Genomic DNA, 23,209 nt, shown 5'->3' on the forward strand with positions numbered 1-23,209 from the left:
CTGCACTCATGGCCTCTGCGGTGACCAAATCATACAAAAACTCGTGTCATCAGCGCAGCTGATACCTTCTGCAGTGCTTCTGACCATTTAGGAAGCTAAAATTAGGCCTGCATTCTATACACTTAGCGGGCAGAAAGTCTGATCTACAGTTGCCTATGTTTGCTCAAGGGCCATATTCAACGGGCTGTACCTTCAAGTGAAACCATATAATGCAACATTAAAAGAGTGGCTACTTGGGCTGGTTGGTATTGCATATTAGTGTGCAGGAAACGTTTTCTGAAGGAAGATAGAACAAAGAGATAGCACAGAGCACACACTTACAACCAATTTTATTGCACAGATGGCGGGAATATATATACTATGAAAATTTTATCTGGTGTGGTGTTGGTAGCAGCGGGGACAGTTGATCCATTGTTGAAGCGAACCACACCTGATGCGAGAGCTATGCCTTTAATAAGGCAAAGGGGTGACGGAGTGACCAAAATGTCACCAGAGTCGACGTCGTTGGACAAAACTGTGACTAATTGATGTTCGCGTGGTGATAACTCGATGTCTACAGCAGCGATGAGTCGAAGTGGCCTGTAGGTTTCGTCGTTGAGTAAGTGGTTCGTGTCAGTAAGACGGACGACACGTTGTGCATAACAAACAGCCACAGAACCAGAGGAAAGAAAGCCCCATCGTAAAATGAGTTCATGGGAGCACAGGGATAGCACAGCAAATTCTATATTATGAAGAATTTCGTCGATTAGCACACGAGCAGTACAGAGAGCGGAAGGGCGAATCATTGTTCCCTGGGCTGTAACCAGTGTTGGTCCATCATAAGGCGTCGTGACTTTTCGAAGACGGGCACACAAATCAGCACGAATAACAGAAAATGCAGCCCCAGTGTCCACCAAAGCATCAACGTTTATTCCCTCAACTGTGACCGCAATCATATTGTATGGGTGCGCTGTAGGAATTGGAGTCCTGTGTTAGAATGTGGTTTGTCCTCCAAAAACTGCATCGCTTAGTTTTCCGGACGCTGATCAGAAGAGAGGAAAGCAGGCTGAAGAGGAGTAGAGGAGCGATGGTAGGGCGATTGTGAACGGCGATGGGTTGATCGATGACTACTGCGAAGTTCACCCAATGCAGGCGGAGATGGAGACCGATGCGGCGGTGACGAATAACGGCGGCCCTGGTACAAGGCTCCTGTGGTATAGTCCCGTTCGCGTATGTCGTACCCTCAACGCTCGTCTTGCTGATCCACGGTAATACAGGCCGCGTCACTGTCTGGTTGTAAGCGCATAGACTCAAGTTCTTCGAGGTGCTGACAGGTTGTCGCAACATCAGCAACAGTAGCCGGATTCTGGATTGCAAGGGCATTGAATATGATGGGTGCAATCCCCTTAAGAAGCTGGCGCACCTTGTTTGACTCTGTCATTGGTGTGTCAACCCGGCGGCAAAGTGAAAGAACATCCTTGATGTAGGATGTATACCACTCCCCGATGTGATGTTTCCGAGTCGCGAGAGCTTTCTTTGCGAGAGCCGAACGAACAGCCGGTGTGCCAAAGACATGGCGAAGCTGATCTTTGAAGGCTGACCAGTCGGGGATGTCATTGAAGTGGTTGAGGAACCACGTCTTCGCGACACCCGTGAGGTAGAATGACACGTGAGCGAGTTTGTAGGTGTTATCCCATCAGTTAGCAGCGCCAACTCATTTGAAATCGTCCAGCCATTCCTCCACATCTTTCCCGCGCATACCAGCGAAGGGATGGGGCTCACGCTGGAGGCTGTTGATGACGTGAGAAGGCGCGGCACGCGGTGGTGGAGTGGGAACGGCTGCAGCACCGACCTCATCTTGGTGCGACATATTTCCGGACACCTGGCCCAAGCGGCGACCTGAACGTAGCTCCAGGGGGTAGAGTGGTCGAGAGGATAGCGTGGGATCTAACAGCACCTCCACCACGTATGAAGTCTTGGTTTGGATGACCTTCATTAGGCCCAAGGAACCGGCAGCCGACAGCTACGATGAATGAACCAAGATGATGATGCTATGCGACAACGATGAGAATGCATGAGGCACACATGATAATGATGATAATTTACAGAAGAAGAGGATGCGTATACTAACTGCCCACAATACATTCAAGAAGGTGAGGAGATCACACACAGATGAAAGGACAAATGATGGCGCATGCGCCAGACTACCTTATTCCAACCTTGAAATGACAACTTAACTGAAAAGATACTCGTATTCACTATACGACAGATTGACGGACGGGGCACTTACACGTTCAGCTCCTGCTTTGCAGATCAAAAAAGCTTTATATATTTCACATGCCCTCTTGTCCTTATATCTTGTCAGTACTCGGCATTCATCAAACTTCAGTGTGCACCCACAATTCGCACAGTAACTTGCCAAGTGGCTGCTCACTGATCCACGCATCAGATTTGCGTGTTCGCTAAGGCGATCGTTCAGACAGCACCCCGTCTGACCGATGTAGTATCGACCATAGGATAAATAAATCAGATGCACAGTGCCTATAATACATTCCACAAACATCTTTGCGTGCTTAGTATTGCACCCAAGACTTAAATATCCTTCGTAGTTAACTCTTTTGCAAAGAGAGCTCGGCTTGTTTTTTGCCGTAAAGACAACCTTTATCCCAGTTTTCTCAACGATTCTTTTTAAGCAGTGCGAAACTTGGTGCACATAAGGAATGGCAGACACTTTCGGCTTTGGCTGGTCCTGAGATGCATGCCGTGCATTCTTTCCCCGCCTCAATACATTAAGAAGTGATTCTGCTATGCCCTAGAGCAGGTGATCAGGAAAGCTCTACCTTCCTTCTGAAAATGTTCCGTGCAAACGAAGGAAGTATATTTCTTTCAAAAATAATCTAACATGTTTTTATTAATTGTGAAAGCTGACGCACAGGAGAATGCACAGGGGAAGTCTCAAAAATATGAAAAATGGTTTTTTTTCTTGATTTTACTCAGAAGTTTCTCTTGCTTGCTGTTTTTTTTTAAGTTAACCATTGTATTTTTTTATTGAAAAGCGTTATTAATATAAGTATTGGAAGTTTTATAAATAAGCATACTGAGAATGTTCTGCGGAGTAATTTCGCCGCTCTGTCGTACGCCCGTTTGGACAAAAAGACCTGCAAAGTAGGCAAAAGAAGTTTTTCTGGGTTTACTTGTTGTTTTATTAAAATAAGTCGTTTACCCAGAAAAGGTAAATTTAACTGAATGCAAGCGAACACATGAGTGAATTTCGCTAAACAAACTTTAGGTTTGCAGCTTCAATATATTTTGTGTGATTCATCGCCAAAGTCGGAAGAAACAGCCAGTGCAGGTAAGTGTCGCACTCCACTTCTTCATCTTTATTGATTTACTGTGCTTTCAAAAAAACTTTTCCGGCAGAACTAATTGCGGATCTCTTCTTTCCACTCGTGAAGCGATAAAATTTTGAAATAAAGTGAAGGGGTTCACCAGCCATGCTTTGTTCAGTCTTAGGTGGAATCATCCAGTGGTTAGTTTTATTCACCATATAATATGTATGCGTGTGTAATGTGTACTCACGTGCAGCCAAGTGGACGTGTATCGGGAAGGTCATCTGGTGAGAGTGCGAGGACATGGCTTGACCATTTACTGCGACACCAGCAAGTTTTTCTGCACATTTGTATTAGACCAGTCTCACCACAGCAACCTTCTCGGAACACTCGGCAATGCGGATGGCTATACTGGCAACGAATACGAGGCGAGTGCTTTTGTTGCTTGGCTCGTCGTGCATCTTATTCTTACCCGTAAATTTCTTTTCCACATTCTGATAACTGTAGATCATGTAACTTAATTTGACTTGTAGTAGAAGTACTGACTGTTCAGTTTTAGTAATGGTTGTAGCCTTAACTTTGGGTGTATTTAGTGAAAAACAAATATATCCTGGAGAGTAACCATGTGTTTCTTGCATTGCCAAGTGTACGGGTGGTCATACATTGTATTAGTGCTGAATGTGAAGGCACTCCTCTACAAGGTATAGCATTTTAGAGGGAAGCTCACTCATGAATCACAGTGACCTGTTCCCTCATGTCCTGTGCCGTCACCATCTAGGCTGGAGCGTCCCCACACTGGTAACTGGTACACTTTCTGCACAGTTTGCACAAAATCTGTGCCTCATGCCTGAGTAGTGCTGTCAACATAAACCAAGTTTCCAGTCATTTTGTGCACCGCTTCACTGAAAGCCTCTTGAAGCCTCTTCTGACCAACTAGATGTGATTATGTCTGACCAACTAGATGTAAGCTCCCTACCATGTAGCCAACTGGCTAATACTACATTAAAGCAAAGCCAGCTAACCACTATCTTTGCTTCTATCCAAAAACTGGGCCTCACTGATGAATGGGGACAATAGTACACGTAGCTCTTTATCATCAACTTTGGAATGAAGAATTCAGTTTGATGCAGCATTTACAGCTGCTCAGAAGCGTTACCTGAAAATGCACTTTGCTAAAGATTAGTTCAGCTCAGTGCATGCTATAGGCTCTCATTTCGGTTGGCCATGTCTGCTGTGTTAGAGCAATTCATTGAGGGAGATGTTTTTTGAGAAAACATGGCTGATTCCAAATTACAAAAGGGCTACACTTGTAAACTTAATCTAAAGGTCATTTCACATGACACAAAAAGTAGCAATTTTCAGGCTGCGGATTCTCTTCTAGCGAAAAAAAAAAGCCTGTTCGCTCCCACCGCAGCGGCGAGCTACCAACATGTCGAAAAATTTTGGTGCTGCTCGCAGCAGCAGAGCGATTTTTTTGTTAGGAACCCATCAAAGTAGTGCGGAGGTAGCCAAGCTGCTAAAATTGCACCAACGTGTTTGTTTAGGTAATGCCCAATCTTGCGTATTTTAAAGGGGAATCAAATTGGGAAGTCTTCCTAAATGATGGAACACTCATGATCCTCATTACCGTTCAAGAAAACTACATAATATCGTAATGCATAGATCATTACATTACGTTTGAAAATTTGTGCAGTGTCTGGCACAAAGATTTCCAGTGAGAAACCTTGCTTGCCATGCCAGCTTCAGAGTGAAAATCACACCACATTCGCAGCCCATATTAAGTGAAACCATCATTAGCAGCAGTTGCAAACAAAGTGAATGGAGCAATATTTTTCGCTGCAGTTGGGGCATGTGAAACAGCCTTGAGTTGTCAGTGTCCTCGACAGCAGGTGCTTCACTCAAATCGAATCCCACATTGAATAGCATCAATGTAATGATTTTTTTTATTAATCATAGTGGTATGCTGATCATCAAAATTGAAGTTTAACACTGAAGACTGCCGTATTTACTCGCGTAACTCATGCACTTTTTTCTTGAAAATTCGCAGCAAAGTTGAAGCGTGCATTTATTATGCGGGGTAAATTTTATGAAAACTTTTTCGGGAGGAGTGAAAAATGTAGTAATGCAAAAAAAATTTAGACAAAATTTATCTTTCCGTAATTGACATATGCGTAAACTGTTTGGAAACAGCTACAACAAAACCTCATTAATTCGAAGTCACTGGGGCCGCGAGAAAGCTTTGAATTAAGCGGCTTTTCGAATTAACAGAACATACAAGAAGTGGGATGCAAGGAACTTGGAACTATTCAAAGTAATCAGTGCTCGTCGTTTGCTGTGCCGGCTAGCTCGCGGATTCAAATGTCATGTTTTCCAGCAGTGCCTGGACTTTATTTGCCTCGAACATGGAGGAACGGTGGGCCTCGCTGTTGTCACGGAAGAAAAACTCGGTCGCAACAAATTAAAATGTGCGCCTGCAGAAAATAAGACATCTTCACTGCAGCACAGTAATGACATGCGGGCAGCATGTCGCCTGCTCCTTGCTTCGTCAGCACGTCATGATGCGACGACTCGCACATTCTTTTATAATTATGACTTTAATAATGGCCAGTAGGACGAAGCTCACGATGTGTTTTGGGTGGAAAAAATGACCTTTGAAACTTTTGAACTTAGTTTTCGAAGTAGGTGTTGCTGGCAAAAACTTCGCCAGCAGTGCCAAGACACGAATTGCTGAAACAACCACATACATCGGGATTTCCGCGAAACTGTTCTTTATTAATTTCTTTACAACCCCAGAAAGAATCCCGCTGACGTTGCGAGAAACGTGCGTTAAGCTGCCCGCGTCTCACTACTGTATTGCAGTGAAGCACAGCTCGTTTTCCGCAGGCATATGTTTTGGTTTATCACGAGACTATTTTTTTCCTTTTTTTCTTTTTTTGTGCTGCAATTAGCGAGGCTTCCACTCGTTAGTATCGATACATCGCATTGCCGTGTGGCTATTAATAGCCGTCGTTCCGCAGATTCGCGGCGAAATCGGGATCTGGAACTGGCACATATGGCACCCAAAGTTTTCAAATTAATTAACCGGACTGGTGGCGGCTGCCGCTTCAAATTATCCACTCAAACTTACATTGCAAAATACGGGACCGCGGAAATCCTTCAAACTAAGCAGCATTTATAAATAACCGAGCTCGTATTAACGAGGAGGAGGAGGAGGAAAAAACCTTTATTGATGCTGGCTGTGCCAGATAGCCCTTATCCCCACCGGGCTGGTTGACATCCCTAGTCCGGGACGTCATTAGTCGAGGCCGCCACCCGAGCCCGCTGCACTAGAGTTCGCTGTTCCTCTAGTGTGGAGCTATTGAGTAGGGTCGTCTCCCAGTCCTCTTTGGTGGGGTTGGGAAAGGAGGTTAATTTTGGGTTCATTTGGCAGGCCCAGACCATATGGTAAGTGTTGGCCACTTCCCCACAGTACTGGCACTGCCCACTTATTTTAGGGTCTTAATATTTTAGTATGGCTGGACAGAGCAGCGTATTTGTCTGTAGGCGCCGCAGGATGCGCTCCTCCATTTTCGAGAGTCCCTTCGCTGGTGCGGGATACAAGCTGCGTTGCTCAATGTAGTATTCTTTGATTTCTCGAAACCGTATTAAAGGTGTGGGACGTTCAGGTCTATCAGGGGAACGGGGAGTTTCCCGGGAAGTAAGCACGCGGGCCGCTGCATGTGCAGCCTCGTTACCCTGTAGACCCTGATGTCCTGGAGTCCATATAAGACGTTTTGGGGTAGGATCGCGGTTCCTGATGCTGAATTTTAAAAGTCTATTAGCCAATGGAGAGATTTCTCCTGCAAGATAGCTCTCGCAGGCTCTTCGAGAGTCTGTAACTATTTGTTTTGAGTTTGGATGGGATACTGCCAGTGCAATGGCCACCTCCTCCGCCTTAATTGAGCTTGTGGCTTTGAAAGTGAGGCCGTCCATCTGCGTTCCTTGATGTATTACCGCCGCCGTGTAGTATCCCCTAGGTGACGGCCCGGCCACATCGACGTAATAGACCCCATTACGGGAGCCAAGCCGTTGTTCAAGTGCCTCAGCGCGCGCTTGCCTTCTACCCTGGTGCGCCTCCCTGGTCATATTGCGGGGAAGCGGGGACACCCAGAGTTTTGTTCTCCAAAGTTCAGTAATACGCTCCGCGTTTTCGATTTCGCATTCGTGCTGGATCAAGAGGCGATCCAGTAGGCGCCGCCCGGGAGGTGTCTGCATAAGACGCGTATATTGATTTGTGAGGTGGGCTTCTTGGAGCTCTTGTATAGAGTTAAAGACTCCCAATGCAGAGAGTTTCTGATTTGAAGTGCTGATGGGTAAATCAAGTGCGCGCTTAATTACTTTCCTAAGAATAGCATCGACTCTGTTCTCTTCGTGTTTAGTCATTCGTAAGTACGGTATTGAATATAGAATCCTGCTAGTTACAAAAGCATTGGCGAGCCGAATCGCGTCCCTTCCTCGTAGCCCCCCGCGCTTGTTTGACACTCGGCGGATCATGTGCCCTACCTGTTCTCCTATTTTCCGTAGCTTGTCTAGCGTGGTGCTGTTTTTTGTTCTGTTGTGAATCAGAAGGCCAAGGATTCGTAGTTCTGAAACCTCTCGTATTGTTGATCCTGATACCATCAAGTTCAGGGTCGTCCTATCTTTAATGTTTTCTCCGATATGCAGGAATTCAGATTTGGTTGGAGCGCACTGCAACCCACACTGGGCCGCATAGTCCTCCACAATGGAGGCGGCCTGCTGCAGGCGGTCTTCAATTTCTCCTAAACTGCCCTGATTCGTCCAGATTGTTATATCATTGGCGTATATTGCATGATATATTCCTTCCATTACTGCCAATGCTTGCGGGAGCTTCATCATGGCAATGTTGAATAGCAGCGGAGACAGGACAGCTCCTTGCGGGGTTCCCCGCGTCCCCATTTTGAATGGTCCATGTTCCTCGTTATCTATGCGAATGAACGCCAGTCTTTCAGAGAGGAAGTCTCTGATGTAGGCAAATACTTTCTTACCGCAATGGACACTACTCAAGTTCTTCAGGATGCTTTCATGTTTAATGTTGTCGAATGCGCCTTTAAGGTCGAGTGCAAGAATTGCTCTGTCGTGCGTCGAGGAAATGGGTTGGATAATGTCTCGTTTTAGTTGCAAGAGGATATCTTGCGCAGACAGGTTGGGCCTAAAGCCAAACATGGAATCTGCGAAATGCCCCTTGCTCTCGAGGTACGTGACGAGACGGTCTCTAACCATTGTTTCCATCAATTTGCCGGCACATGAAGTTAATGATATAGGTCTGAGGTTGTCCGTGCTGATTTGCTTGCCTGGTTTGGGGATGAATGTGACAACTGCTGTTTTCCATTCAGTTGGCAGTGGTTGGCCATCCCAGATCGCGTTAATGTATTGCAATAGATGCCGATAAGAATCGTCTGACAGATTTGCTAACAGTTTTACCGTGATCAGGTCTCGGCCCGGGGCAGTGCCCCTGCGCATTTTTTTCAGTGCTGCTTTCAGATCGCACTTTTTAAAAGGGGCATCAAGCTGACTGTTTTCTCTACCTGCGTATTCATATGCATTCCTGTTGGGATCCGTGGTGCGACATAGGTATTTAGCACACAAATCATCAGCCAGCTGGGAGTTGGTTCCCTGAAAACTGTGCAGGGCTCGACGGAGCTGCTTTTGCGCTTCTCCTCGGGTTTGGGCGGGGTCCACGAGAGTTCGAAAAAGGCGCCATGCTTTCTTTGTATTCATTTCTTTAGCTACAACATTGCACCGTTCTATCCAGTTGGATTCGTTCAGTTGTGCAGCATATTCATCCGCTTGCTTACTCAACTTGGCTATTTTAAGTTTAAGCTTGCAGTTGAATTTGTTTTTCCGCCAACGTTTAGTTAAGCTTCTGCGGGCGTCCCAAAGGTGGAGCAGGTACTTATCGACGGCGGGGGTGTCTTCCGTTGTCTTTATAGTTTTAAGACACTTGGAATTGGCTGCAAGGAGCTGTTTTGCCCATCCCGTATATCCTCCCGCCCCTGGCACAGAGGGGATCACCTGTGAGCGGAAGGCTGTCCAATCTGTCAGCTTAGCTTGGCTCCATTTTCTACGGCCTATGTTGCCGGAGAGTGTGATTTTGAGGAGACAGTGATCACTGCCGAGCGTTTCTTCTAAGTTTTCCCATGTTACGTAGGAAATGTTCTTAGTCAGTGATAGATCCGGGCAAGTATCACGGTTTACAGAATTCCCGATTCTAGTGGGTTTCATTGGATCTGTGAGAAGCGATAGACGAAGAGTGGATATGAGTTCTGCCAATTTCCGTCCCTTGGGGACTTTGCGGGTGTAACCCCAATGATAGCTGGGGGCGTTAAAGTCGCCCAAAATCACTAGTGGGTTCTTATCTGCTTCCTTAATCGCTTTATAAAACATTTCGTTGAAGACACATTGCCTAGATTTTGGAGAACTGTATACATTTAGAATGTACAAGCTAGGATCTCGTCTTTTATTGGGAAGGACTTTGACCATTGTGTATTCATGCGCCTCTGACAGATCAAGGTCTATCTGACAAGCGGTATACTCCTTGTGCACGAGAACACAGGTGGACGCACTTCCCTGAAATGAGTTGTAATCAGGCAATTTCGCCTGTAAGCCGGTTTCTTGTAGCGCCAAAACTGCAGAGGTAAAATGTTGATTCTGCAGGAAAAGGTTAAGAGTGGCCCTCTTTTTTCTATCTTTAAACCTCCTGCAGTTCCACTGGAAAATATCGAGTTGCTGTTGTTTGGAGCTTTTATTATTATGTTTAGAATTGCCTGCCATCATGAATTTATTATTGAGGAGGTGTCATTTTCGCCACTGCATCCAGCGTGGGAGCCTGGAGAGGCATGGGGGACTCAGTTTGGTTGGTTAACGACTGGGCTATGTTGTTCTCGGATTCAGAATTTGCCAGGTTACGATGAACAATTTTGCGTCGGGGTTGTTCTGTTGTCTTAATGCTAGTTTTGAGTTGGTCCAATTGGGGTGTGAGCCAATTTTGAACGGTTTGTAGTACACTGGCTGTGAGAATTGGCAAAATGCTTTGCTTGACGTCTTGCATAGCGGCTTGAACTGATAGGTTCAGCTGCTGCGGAATAATGTCTTGTACTGTAAGCTTGGTTTGTTCTAGGATCATTTTGCTCTGCTCCTCAAGCTTAGCCTCTAGTCTGCTTAGTCGACCTTCTATGTCATTCGATACAGTTTTAGACACACTAGTGTTACCCGATACGTCTGACTGAGTGTCCTTCTCCTCGTCCGAGCAGTCGGAGGTGTGCATAGCCACCGGTTCCGACGGTGGTGGAGGAGTAGCAGCCTGCGACGCCTTCAGCGCCCGATTTTCGCGTTCCAGAGTTTCAATGCGTTTTTTCATGGCTTCCAATTGTTTTAAAATTTCAGAATTGGAGGGGGAGGCAGTGGTGGTGGTGAGAGACTGAGAGGAGACCCCTACCCCATTGCTCACTTGTTTGGGCGGGTTTCCCAGTGACGGGAAATCCTCGGCGCCGAAGGTAGGCGGCCTCGACTTCTGTCCGGCTGGGGCTTTGATCGGCTTGGGCTTGTTATGCATGGGCTTCGCTTTTTCGTCAGTCCTGAGAGGGGCTGAGGGCTCTTCTTGCTTGTTTTTTAGTCCATGTTACCGCTGTGTTAGAGCGGGCTTCCATGCCTTCCGGAATTTTCCGACGCACTGCGCTGAGCCGGTGAAATGGTTTTCACCGCATATAAGGCACTCGTGTTGACTGTCGTGCTTCGCTGGGCCCTCCGGAGTGAGTTCCACCTTCGCACCACAGTGAATGCACCGCTGATTGTCCGGATTGGGGCACGCATCCGGTCTGTGGCCCACCGTTCCACACCGGTAACATGCGGAACCGTTTTCTTGTAGTAGCGCACTGGCACGTTTTCAGAGCAGTAGTGAATGAATCTTGGAACGCGGCGTCCTTTGAAGGTCACCACTGCAACGTTGGATGTTCCGAGTTTTCGCACATACAAAATTTCGCCGTCGATCCACTCGAGCTTGCGTCGAAGGGATTCCGAAGTTTCATTGTCTGCGACGGTGACGACACCCTTGCAGGTTTCTTCGGCTGATTTCAAGTGTCCTTGAAATGGTACCTGGCGGCCTCCGATCGTCAGCGTGATGTCCCCGATGAGCTTCGAGGCCAGGCTTTCCGTTTCGAGGCCAGGCTTTCCGTTTTCACACCTACAACAACGATGTTTTGGTCCCACACCGGCCACACGGAGATACCAGCGTTCGTGGTGCTGCCGGTGAAGCGTTGCACTGCTGTGCCACTCCCGCCTGGGCCGAACGCAGCATGCAGATCCATGGTTATTTTTGGTTTAAGCACAAAATAACCAACTCGTCCGACCGGATTCGAGGCGTGTGTGTTGGCTTCCACGTCGCCAGCTGCCGCGGGGACTCAACGCAAGCTGCGGGTGTTGATCCTGTTTTGCGAGCCTGTGGCTGGGCGGCGGCCGTCGAGCCTCGGGGCTTCATTTTAGCGAGCTTCTCTTGCATTTGGCGAACCATGATCTGAAGATATTCGTCTTCACCTGGTATGGGGTCTTCCCGTGTTTCTGCCACCTCGATGTCAACCCACTGCATCGTGCTGGGGTCGTAGCCTGTCTTCGTGGACGCTGCCATGGCTGGGGAGCCCGGGCGTAAGCCTCGTCGGCGTTAGGCTTAGCCGGGCTCGGGCGTCGCGTGGTGTTGAACCAGTCGTAGATTGGTGGAAAATGGGCCTACCTGGATAAAATAGGTATCCAGAGGTTCCTGATGGCTTCGCCGAAACGCTGAACCCGGTTTCTGGTGGATATTTGCCAAAAGTCCACAACATTCGTCGATTTCCGACGGAGCAGACGTGACATGCGTCTCACGCGCGCGCTGTAACGCCGCGTCTCCGTATTAACGAGGTTTTACTGTCGCTTCTTTGTTACACTTTCGGTGCTCGATGGTGCTATCTTCTGCAAGCTGTCCCTGGATCGCCCGCGCACGTTATTAAAGCGTTTTGCGGCTATGTTTTCTCACAACCGTTTAGCTGCAATATCTGTTGTGATCTCGAGGGGCAACCAAAAGCATGTGCTACGACACTACGACGCACTTTGCAACGTCGTGGCAACCTCGCACGACGACCGTGATGATGCCGTTAACATTGTAAGAAGTAACCAGCATTGCAGCAAGCTACCCCTGAAGCATCAAAACAAACTGTCGATAACAAGATTAACGACTAAATACGGTTGCCGCCTCGCTTCTACATGAGTTCCTCTATGTGCGGATAACAAGCGAAGTGAGAATGGGGGTGGTACCAAGTTGCGAAAATCATCACAATCTTTTCTGGACAAGCTATTTTTTTCATGGTTTTCCAGAAACCTGCGACGGACGAATGACCTTTCGCAACAGCAAATCCTGTAGTCGTCGCTCGAAAATCGCGTGCGCATGGTTGGGCTTTTACGTATTCGCAGGAAGTGATCGTCGGTAGGCGCGGGAAACTTCGTGACCTTCGCTCGCTGCGTGCTTGTCACCTACGATGTCTACACTTGCACTGTTCGTGAACCCCGCTGTGGCGCACAGATAAGACAGGGGACATTCCCAGATAGAAATAAAAACAATACCACATGCGGCAGTGGGCGAAGGAGGGGGGGGGGGGGGGGCAAAATAATAAAAAACGAAAGAGATCCAATGGGTGATGAGGTGCCAGGTGTCGGTTAGTGGGACTGCAGCGGATGAATGTAGGGGGTGCGTTTATTACGCGAGAAAAAAAAATCCACATTTTGATAACTGAAGTTGGGGTTGCATTTATTATGCGAGTGCATTCATTATGCGAGTAAACACAATAGTTTCTTCATAGCCATGTATGCAGCATCATTTCACCGTTAGTGAAAGCAACACACACTCCACTCATGCCGTTGTGTTCGTGTTTTGTTGTTCTCGCTGGTGGCAAATGACAGACAGTAAGCTGTACCAACAAGGCCTAGAAGAATTTCTCAAGTCCGTGGCCATGAGCCACTTATAGATAGACTTAGTTGAAAAATAGGCTTTTCAAAGCATTGTACGTGGCGACAAACGCACCTGCACATGTACTCGGTACTGTTGTGGCTGCTGCATACATGACAAAATCAAAGCACTCTGAGAATCTCTGTGTTCCATGCATTATAGTGCATGGCAGTGCATGGAACACAAAGCTCCAGTGCATTGTGCTAACCCTCCATGATTGGCTCATTTTGCCATGACACCGTCTGAAGTGAGATCTAACAGACAATCATGCCAAGGAAAGTAGTATATAGGATGTTATAAGAAGTAATTGTAATGTAAATGTAAAGAAAGTAAAGCAAATAAAAAGATGACTTGCCGAACGTAGGAACCTAACCTGCGCTCTTTGAATAACGCATCCGATGCTCTACCAACTGAGCTACCGAGGTGGCTATCCCTCTGTCCACTTTATAGGGTATATATGTGCATTAAATGTGGGAGTGCTACCAGTAGCCATGGCGGGGAATGTGGAACGCTCTTTAGCTTCCTGTTTGGTGTCAAGTAGTTTATTTATTTTAAAATGAGGCGTTTTAGAGTGGTACTCTTTTATAAAACAGGAGAGCGGTCACGACACGTCAAGTGGTAATGGCGGAACTAGCCTGAGTCCCCAGCCAACCAAAAATGTCGTCTTCTTCACCGACTGAGTCATACCCCCTGCCCTTCTGAGTAGCATTCATCTTCTTCACTACATTTTCCTCCCCTCCGGAAAAGAGCCATCCTGGTGACTCATGGGCAGGAGACAATAGAGGGATCGTAATACGGTTTTAGGCGGCCTATGTGGATGGTCTCACGTCCACAGCGTCGTTGATCATGGGGCTGCTCAAGCGGCTCCACGATGTAATTGACGGGTGAAGTTTGTTTAACCACACGGTAAGGTCCGTCATACTTGTACATCAGTTTCGTTGAGAGACCAGGGCTGGTTGAAGGGATGCGAAGCCAGACGAGGTCATCCGATGCATAAGAAGCCGGAGGCATCGGGCTATCGCGGTGGTGTTTCTGGCGTTGCTGTTCAGCACTTGTGAAGGAGCGGGCAAGCTGACGACACTCTTCCGCGTATTTAGCAGCTTGTGACATCGTCGTCGACTCAGCAACATCCGGGTGGTAAGGAAGGATGGTGTCTAGCGTGCAAGAGGGCTCGCGACCATAAAGGAGGAAATATGGTGAGAAACCAGTGATTGTCTGGACAGCAGTATTATGCGCGTAGGTTACAAAAGGGAGAATACTGTCCCAATTGGTGTAATCGGTTGTGACGTACATCGACGGCATATCTCCTAATGTACGGTTGAATCTTTCTGTAATGCCATTTGTTTGAGGATGATACGCGGTGGTAGTGCGATGAATGACTTTGCATTCCTTGGGAAGCGATTCGACAGCGTCCGACAAAAACACACGCCCTCGGTCATTCAGGAGTTCACGTGGTGCACCGTGACGTAAAATGATCTGATGCAGTATGAAACGACCGACGTCGCTGGCTGACGCAGAAGAGAGTGGTGAAGTTTCTGCGTAGCGCGTAAGGTGATCGATAGCGACGATTACCCAGCGATTTCCAGCCGGTGTAATCGGAAGAGGTCCATACAGATCAATACCAACACGGTCAAACGGTCGGGCAGGACAAGGTAAGGGTTGTAGTGGAGCTGGAGAAGTTGGAGTGGGATTCTTCCGGCGTTGACAAGCGAGACAGGAACGTACGTAGCGACGGACGAAGCGATACATTCCACGTCAGTAGTAGCGGTGGGACAGGCGGGTGTAGGTTTTTAACACTCCAGCATGGGCGCATTGTGGGTCGGCGTGAAAGAAGGCGCATATGTCTGAGCGGAGACTTCTGGGAATGACTAGAAGCCATTGGCGTCCTTCGGAGAGATAATTGCGTCTGTATAGCAAACCATCTCTGATAACGAAGTGCTGTATTTGACGGCACATACCTCTAGGGATATTTTGCGAGGGAGTTCGATTTAACAAGTTGATAAGTGAAGCGATCGAAGGATCTTTTCGTTGCTCCTGTCGCATGTCACTGACACTAAGTGCAGATACGTCGGGGGCAGGCGAAGACGGCGGCTTGTCACTACATCGTAGAGGTGATCGGGACAAAGCGCCTGCGTCGGAATGTTTTCGGCCACATCGGTAAACGACGTGGATGTCGTACTCTTGTAGCCGAAGCGCCCAACGGGCAAGCCGGCTGGTGGGATCTTTTAACGAGGAGAGCCAACATAATGCATGATGATCTGTAACCATGCTGAATGGGCGCCCGTAAAGATATGGTCGAAACTTGCCTATGGCCCATATGATGGCTAGACACTCTTTTTCGGTGACTGAATAGTTGGCTTCTGCTTTTGTGAGTGCACGGCTGGCGTAAGAGACGACGTACTCATCAAATCCAGGTTTACGCTGGGCGAGCACAGCACCGAGGCCAACTCCGCTAGCATCCGTGTGTATTTTCGTCGGCGCAAGAGGATCAAAATGTCGCAGTATAGGAGGTGACGTAAGAAGGTGGCGGAGTATGGCAAATGCATCATCACAAGCTGACGACCAACTAGAAAGGTCGCGCAGCAAGAAAGCTCGCGCAGCAAGAAAGCAAGAACTTCGTCTTCCTTTCTTGCTGCGCGAGCTCTTCTCTGCAGGTTAAATGCGGCATTTGCCTCCCTCTAGAAAGAGCATCATCCTGATGCTCTGCTACCAAATACGCGGTGTATGTAGTGGACGTATTATGCAACTGGCTCACTGCAATATGGCTTCATCTGTACAACATGTACGATTTCTGATTTTAGCTGGCGAGTTCGCGAGGAACTGTCAGGGATGACTGCTGTGTTGGGGGGCTGGCTGGTCCCGACGAAGCAGAAGAAGACGGCCGACGGAGACGTACGCGGCCGGCGGGGACGCCGACCAGCCCGAACACGCGGGTTGGCGCGAAACGCTGAAGAGAAGCACAACAACCGCACTCCACGGTTACCCAACACACACTGATTTTATTTACAGTCGCCTTGAAAACCTGGATGCCAGAGCGGCGCCCCCTGGCATCCTCACATGTCATTCCGAAACCGAAACCCAGAACACAACAACCATCCCCTCCTCGAAAAAAGTTCACCTATACACTGTTTATATTTATACATGATCGATACAAAAGTATATACAAGGTATGTACGTTAGAACACATGAAAATTCGGAGCACGGCACACCGAACTCACACACTACGAGTCCTGAAAATGCACTGACAAACAAAAAAATGTACACAACTGTTTGGAACAAGAGTTCTACATCACATAGTCTTCGAACCGACGCGGCTTCTGCCGCTTCCACTTAGGGCGGGCCCTTTTGGTTGTAGAATCAGGTGTCTCTGCACCTTGGTCACTTGTGCTCTGATGCGACACATCAAGAGCAGTAGAAGATTGTGAAGGCTCTGAACGAGCGTTAAAATTCGCGGTCTCATCAGAGCTCGCAGCATGAGCTTCGGAAGAATTTTGCGGATTGGAGCCCGGTTCAACGGTCTCAGCCCTATTTGAAGGTTCGAAGTGAACCGTAAGACTTGGTGTACTTGAACCAGCGACACCAACTGGTAACTCCTCCCCCCTTGAAGAAGAAATGCCTGTGCATGGAGGCCACATGTAAGTCTGATGCATAGTTGAAAGGCGTAGACGCAACGTGATGGAGAAGACTTTTAGGTGTTGAAGGCGAATCCGTATGAAAAATAACAAGGCGCGAAGCATTCCAGATGTTACCATCACTTAAGCGAAACGAAGTGGGGCTAACCTGGCCCAAGACTTTGTAAGGACCCCGATACTTGGGGCGCTTGCCTGGCACACGAACCTTGACTAGATCGCCAGTGCGAACTTTGGACTGCTTTGCACCTCGACGGGTGTCGACATACCTTTTTATTGCTTGTTGATGAGAAAAAACCCTGGTACAGATTTGATCAGAAGAAGACACTGCTATGTTACGAGGCAAAGAGACTATGTCAAGAGCAACTCGCGGTTGCCTACCGTGGAGAAGTTGAGCAGGAGACACTCCAGTGGTGCCTTGTGGTGTGAACCTGTGCGAAGCTAAACATTCAGTCAAGACTTGCTTGAGGGGACGGTGCTATAATTGGGCGATCTGGATATGTTCCTTCAGAACGCGATTAAAGCGCTCGATTTGGCCATTTGATTGAGGATAGAAAACTGATGACCTCAAGTGCTGAATTCCTCGTGAAGGAAAAGCCTCGAAATGTTGGGATTGAAACTGTGGACCATTGTCCGTAACTATGGCATCAGGAAAATCTTCCCGGCTGAAGATTGAAGACAGAAACTCAATGATGACCTCAGAAGTAACCGTATGTGTGAAACAAATTTCTGGCCATTTGGAATGGTAGTCGATGACAGAAACAATGAACCGGGCATTTTGCGGAACATTATGCAAAGGACCGATGATGTCCATGCCGAGTTTCTGCCAAGGCCGATCAGGCCACTGGACTGGCTGCAACGGAGAAAATGCAGGTTTGGCAGACTTGTCAGCTGCCTGACATATATGGCAGTTGTAAACTGCATGCTCGACCTGCTTGTCTAAGGCTGGCCACCAGTACTTGTCTCGGAGATTCTGTTTGGTGCGGACAATGCCTGGATGGGCCTCATGGGCAAGCTGTATTAGCTTGTTACGGAAAGAAGCAGGGGGAATCACGCGTTCATCGCGGAAAAGCAAGTCCTCGACACAAGACAGTTCCTGTCGGACTGCAAAGTAAGCCAAGAATTCAGAAGCAAGAGCACATTTGGAAGGCCATCCTTCACGTAAATATTTGAGAACTTGAGACAAAGTAGAATCTGCAGCTGTAGCTGCCTGAAGCTCAGCTTTAGTAATGCAGGAAGTAACTAATGAAACAACTTACTCATCCCGCTCTTCAGTAACCGGTATCCGAAGAGGAAGGCGCGACAGTGCATCAGCAACCACGTTATTAGAACCTTTGCAATATTGAACACTGAAATTATAATACATGAGTTTGGCACACCAACGGGAAATGCGAATGGGGCGGCGGCCTTCGGATCCTGCAGAAAGAAGAGCAACTAGTGCTTGGTGATCTGTACGTAATGTGAAGTGCCGGCCCCACAAGTAAACATGCCATTTCTCACAGGCAAAAAGACACGCGAGAGCTTCACGCTCTCCTACTGAATATCTGCGTTCAGTAGGGGTCAATGTACGAGATGCAAAAGCGATAGTGATCAGCTGATCATCTCTGAGTTGTTGAAACACTGCTCCGAGTCCAACATCGGACGCATCCGTCGTGATGACGATGGGAAGCTTCTCATTGAAAATACTAACAGCTGGCTTTGAGGCCAGTATTGACTTAACTAGAATGAAGCTCTGCTCAGCTTCAGCTGACCAGTTAAAAGGCTGTGCTTGACGAAGTAGCGTACGCAGTGGTTCAACAACATCAGCATAATGAGGAACAAACTTGGCATAATAACCAACAAGACCTAAAAAAAGATTGCAAGGTTTTAACATCAGTAGGCCGTGGGGCATTGACAATGGCCTGAACTTTAGATTCAACAGGTGTCAAGCCGCGGGAACTGACATTATGTCCTAGAAATTGTAACTCATTCACAGAAAAAATGCACTTGTTATTAAGTTTCATACCACATTCACTGATGCGGTTGAGAACAGTATGCAAGTTAGCATCGTGCTTTTCGCGAGTACGTCCCCACACCAAAATGTCATCCAAGTAACAAAGGGCGCCATTACAACCCTTAAGAATAATTGACATCATTTTCTGAAACCCTGCAGGGGCAGATGTAAGCCCGAAACACCCGCGGCGAAACCGAAACAAGCCTTCGTGCGATACAAATGTGGTCAAGTCTCTACTGCACTCAGAAAGTTCAACTTGGTGATAAGCGGACGCGAGGTCCAGCTTGGAGAAACATACCGCTCCGGAGAGCTGATGAAGCAGTTCTTCAATGTGAGGAAGTGGAAAACCATCTACGACAATCGCCTTGTTCGGTTCTCGTAAGTCGACGCATAGTCGAAGGGATCCATCTTTTTTCTTGACGACGACCAGTGGAGAAACCCAGTCGGAAGCAGAGACAGGCTCGATGATTCCGCTGGCTTGAAGGCGAGACAGTTCCGCAGAGACTTGCTCACGGAGAAGAAGATGAATGCGGCGCAGCTTGGCACGCACAGGGCACACACCTGGTCGACGCATCACTTTATGCACAAAACCGCGCACACAACCCAATTCACGGGTGAACAGGTGGTGGAATTCAGAAGGCGCGTTGGCCGGAAGATCATTTTGGACGTCGACTTGAGCACACGTCATAGACGCACCGACGATGTTGATGGACAAAGCCCTGATGGCATCACGTCCCAAAAGCGAGCTGCCATTGGCAGTTACATAAAACGTAATGGAAGCAGTGCGACTGCGATAGGAGACCTGAGCTGTAAAATGACCTAAATTATCAATCGTTTCCTTGGAATATGTTTGTAGAACGACGTGTGAAGGCAAAAGCCGAATGTTGGAAAAATGACTATGAAAGTCAGCGGCACTGATTAAAGAGGCTGAGGCCCCAGTGTCCACGAGAAATGACAAGGGCACATGGCCCACTGAAGCTACGATGCTGAGCTCGGACGTAGTGTGGAGGCCATCCACATTTAAAACAGTGGCCGTATTGGTTTGTGCAGTGCTCGAAGGAGCGTACGAAGAAACTGGTTCCGGAAGATTGCTGGACGGGAATTGCATACGGACTGAAAATGTCCGATTTTTCCGCACGCAAGACAAGTGCGGTTTCTCGCAGGACACTGTGCAAAATTGGCTAAATGCCGAGCCGATCCGCAACGAAAGCAATGCGCGGTTGCGCTTGGAGAAGAAATTTGCGAACGCGAGTTAGGAGCTCGGTGCTGTTCCTGAAAACCAGAATTTGGCGGAATGGGGTCACCATATTGTCGGCTTCCTCGCCCCTCTGACGCAGAGAGGCCGCCACAGAAGGACTGTGCAGGCGGGCGTCCATGTTGGCCGCCGCGCTGAGACGAAGATGAAGGGCCGCCATGTTGACGCGTCCCGTGAAACAAAGAGCTGCCGCCTTGGCCTCCCGCAGCAGAAAGTTGCTGCACTGAATGCTGAGCAAATTGCTCCAACTGGGAGCGAATAAGCTCGTCCTTTCGCGCAATGGAGAGGGCTTCGGATAATGAAATCGAAGAGCCTTTTTGAAGCATGCGGCAGCGCACGTTTTGCGAGGCTACCCGGGTGAAAAGCTGATGGCGGATCATATCGTCCTCGAGCACGCCGAAGCCGCATGACGCAGCGAGTGTTCGAAGAGAAGTAATGAACTCGGCGATTGGATCACCAGGCAATTGTCGCCTTTCTTGGAATTTTACGCGTGCGAGATAATCGCACGAGACATCTTTAAAATGCTCATCGAAAAGAGCAACAGCATTCTTGAAGGCATCGCCCGACGCTGGCGTCGGCGACGCGTTGGTGGCTTCCAAAGTATAGAAGAGCTTTAACCCGGCAGGGCCCAGCGCGTTGAGCAGCAGGGCCCTGCGACGCTCGGGCTTTCTGGCGTCCTCCCCGACCGCGTCTGCGTAGGTCTGAAAGACCAATTTCCAGTCCGCCCACGGAAGTGGCGGGTCTCCGGGCAAATGAAGAAATAGGGGAGGTGGAATAGGAGACGCCATTTCAAACAAGAAGAATGGAGAGGTGCAGACGAGACGAAATTGACGCCAGTACACTGTTTGGAGAAGACGACAGAAGCGGCGTAGCTGAATGAAGAAGGAATGAAGCGACGCAGCACGCAGGAGCCACCTTGCTGGGAACAAAGAGCATCTAGGGTTAGGAGGATAGGTCCGTTAGAAGCACGAAACAGACGAACACGGAAAACGAAATGGGTTCTTATCCCATCCTCGTCGCCATTGCTGTGTTGGGGGGCTGGCTGGTCCCGACGAAGCGGAAAAAGAAGAAGACGGCCGACGGAGACGTACGCGGCCGGCGGGGACGCCGACCAGCCCGAACACGCGGGTTGGCCCGAAACGCCGAAGAGAAGCACAACAACCGCACTCCACGGTTACCCAACACACACTGATTTTATTTACAGTAGCCTTGAAAACCTGGATGCCAGAGCGGCGCCCCCTGGCATCCTCACATGTCATTCTGAAACCGAAACCCAGAACACAACAATGACCTCATAGTTCATGTCACTTAGGCGCCGTACAACATTATAGGGACCAAAGTGCTTCTTCAGTAACTTTTCAGAAAGGCCGCGTCGACAAATAGGGCTCCACAGCCGCACTTTCTCGTCTAGTTGATAAGTGACCTATCGGCGTCGCAGGTTATTACGTGCATCGTAACTCTGCTGCCGGGCGATTCGCAAACGTGCTAGCTGCCGCGCCCCTTCATCTCGTTGGGTAAAGGCTTGAGCATCCGTGTCTGTACCGTTGCAGTCCTGCAGCAACATGGCATCAAGTACTGTCGTAACTTCACGGCCATGAAGAAGACTCAATGGCGTGCTTCGAGTAGTTTCCTGCTGTGTCGTATTATAGGCAAACATCACATATGGTAGAACGTCGTCCCAATTTTTATGATCCACATCGATGTAAATACTCAGCATATCAGCAATCGTCTTGTTGAGAATTTTTGTTAAGCTGTTGGTTTGTTGGTGGTAGGAGGTAGTTTTTCACTGCGCTGTTCCGCTGAGCTCAAAGACTGACTTAAGGAGCATGGCCATGAAAGTGGTACCTCTGTCTGTTGTTATAATCCTAAGAGCACCATGCCTCAGAATCATATTTTCAATGAAAAATCGTGCCGCTTCTACGACGGATTCGCTTGATAAAGCCTTTGTTTTTACGTAGCGAGTAAGATAGTGGGTAGCAACAATTACCCACTTGTTTCCAGTTTGCGAAGTCTGAAATGGTCCAAGAAAGTCCATTCGAATTTGTGCAAAAGGTACGGTGGGCACTTGAACTGGTTGCAATAATCCGGCTGCAAAAAAAGGTGGCGATTTTTGACGTTGACAATCGAGGCACGTGCTGACGTAATGCTTTAGATTGCCTGAAAGCTTCGGCCAGTAGTACTTCTGTTGGATTCTGACCAATGTGCGCGTGTATCCGAGGTGGCCGGAGGCTGGCTCATCGTGGCGAGCACTCAGGATCCCATGGCGGACGGATGTCGGGACGATAAGTAAGTGGGCACTTCTGCTGTAGAAAAAATTCCTCTTACATAGAACACCACTGTACAAGCAGAATGATTGCAGGCTCCTTGTAAATATCTTGAGGAAGCATGTAGATTTGCCGTTAAGAAAATTAATAAGAGGAAGCAACTCACTGTCTTCTTTCTGCTTAGACAAATTGTGACCGTGTCGACCACTCCTAAAAACACCATGACATTCTCTTCTGAGACATCGTCTTGCTTTATAGGTGACCTGGATAAGCAATCAGCATCGGAGTGCTGCCATCCTGACTTATAGATGACCGTCATATCGAATTCTTGAAGGCGTAAGCTCTAGGGAACTAGCAAATAAGAGGAAGCAACTCACTGTCTTCTTTCTGCTTAGACAAATTGTGACCGTGTCGACCACTCCTAAAAACGCCATGTCATTCTCTTCTGAGACATCGTCTTGCTTTATAGGTGACCTGGATAAGCAATCAGCATTGGAGTGCTGCCATCCTGACTTATAGATGACCGTCATATCGAATTCTTGAAGGCGTAAGCTCTAGGGAACTAGCCGAACAGATGGGTTCTTCAAGTTGGTCAGCCAGCGAAGGGAGTGGTGGTCGCTGACTACGTGGAAGGGATGGCCGTAGAGGTACGGGGGAAACTTCATAACTGCCCATACTACAGCAATACATTTCTTTTTCATTGTGGAATAATAAGACTCGGCACGGGAAA

At 48.2% G+C, this 23,209-nt stretch overlaps 1 protein-coding gene across 4 annotated transcripts in view; it reads left to right on the forward strand.

The window, feature by feature from the left end:
• LOC119181451 (uncharacterized) overlaps positions 1-23,209 on the forward strand; it is a 607,968-nt gene that overhangs the window by 452,505 nt on the left and 132,254 nt on the right. For all 4 annotated transcript variants that reach the window (XR_012888604.1, XR_012888603.1, XR_012888605.1 and 1 more), the window contains exon 33: positions 3,565-3,736. Coding sequence is in view for 1 of the 4 variants with exons in the window: in XM_037432704.2 (XP_037288601.2) it covers positions 3,565-3,736 (172 nt within the window). In the remaining 3 variants the exon portion in view is untranslated. The remainder of the gene's footprint in view (positions 1-3,564; positions 3,737-23,209) is intronic.

The sequence above is a fragment of the Rhipicephalus microplus genome, unplaced genomic scaffold, assembly GCF_043290135.1.
Source record: "Rhipicephalus microplus isolate Deutch F79 unplaced genomic scaffold, USDA_Rmic scaffold_14, whole genome shotgun sequence".
NCBI lineage: Eukaryota > Metazoa > Arthropoda > Arachnida > Ixodida > Ixodidae > Rhipicephalus > Rhipicephalus microplus.